Source organism: Egretta garzetta, unplaced genomic scaffold (genome assembly GCF_000687185.1).
Source record: "Egretta garzetta isolate BGI_Z169 unplaced genomic scaffold, ASM68718v1 scaffold957, whole genome shotgun sequence".
Lineage (NCBI taxonomy): Eukaryota > Metazoa > Chordata > Aves > Pelecaniformes > Ardeidae > Egretta > Egretta garzetta.
The window spans coordinates 56280-57264 of record NW_009260360.1 but is presented as its reverse complement, the minus strand read 5'-3'; the positions used below and the strand labels follow the sequence as shown (position 1 = coordinate 57264).

The following is a 985-nucleotide window of genomic DNA, read 5'->3' as shown; positions in this document are numbered from 1 at the left end:
GCCCCCCAGCCGCCTCCGCCCTGCTGCTGCACGCCCCGCTGGTGCAGGAGACAGCGTACATTGAGGACCGGCCGCTGCACATGCTGTACTGCGCTGCCGAGGAGAACTGCCTCTCCAGCTCGGCCCGCCTGGCCAACTGGCCCTACGGGCACCGCCGCCTGCTCCGCTTCTCCTCCCAGATCCACAACAACGGCCGCGCTGACTTCCGCCCCAAGGCCGGCCGGCACTCCTGGGTCTGGCACGAGTGCCACCGGTGCGTGCGTGGCACGGGCAGGGGTGGGCATGGGAACAGCCTGGGCCGAGGAGGGGACAGCGTGACGGTGCTGCTCGGGGGGGCTGGGGGGAGGGTGGCGCTGGGTGAGGAGGGTGGCACTGGGTGAGGAGGGTGGCGCTGGGTGAGGAGGGTGGCGCTGGGGTGAGGGTGGCGCTGGGGTGAGGCACCTTCAGCGCTCAGGGTCCAGTTCTGCCCACTTTGGCTCAGGGCTGTCCCTGGACGAGCAGCGTTGGGGCTGGGGACCCTGTGGGGACAGGGATGGGCTGCAGGCTGTGCCCGTCAGCTGATCCCCCTGCATGCCCGGGCCATCTGGCTGGGGACAGCCGTGTCCCCTCCCAGGGCAAGACTGAGCTCTGCCCGATGTCGCAGCACCGCAGCCTCAGAGCAGGGGCTGCGGGGACCCTGCCAGTGAGGGGCTGGGCAGGGTGGGGGGGTCCAGCCGCAGGGCAGGGCGAGTGTCCTGTCTGCTCCCTGGGTCTCCTCCTCCACCCCGAGCACCCCCCGAGATCCCCAGTGGCCGGGCACCGGTGCAGGGGGGGGATGCTGAGGGCTCCCTCCTGCAGGCACTACCACAGCATGGATATCTTCACCCACTACGACATCCTGACCCCCAACGGCACTAAGGTGGCGGAGGGACACAAGGCCAGCTTCTGCCTGGAGGACACTGAGTGCGAGGAAGGTGGGTGGGCGCCGTGGGGCTCTGGCACCATC

The 985-nt window shown here is 70.4% G+C and overlaps 1 protein-coding gene across 1 annotated transcript in view; it reads left to right on the top strand.

Moving 5' to 3' along the window:
- The window catches only part of LOXL3 (lysyl oxidase like 3), a 23002-nt gene that overhangs the window by 19605 nt on the left and 2412 nt on the right, over positions 1-985 (top strand). The window contains exons 6-7 of the mRNA XM_035898464.1: positions 10-253; positions 838-953. Of these exons, the coding sequence (XP_035754357.1) occupies positions 10-253; positions 838-953 (360 nt within the window). The remainder of the gene's footprint in view (positions 1-9; positions 254-837; positions 954-985) is intronic.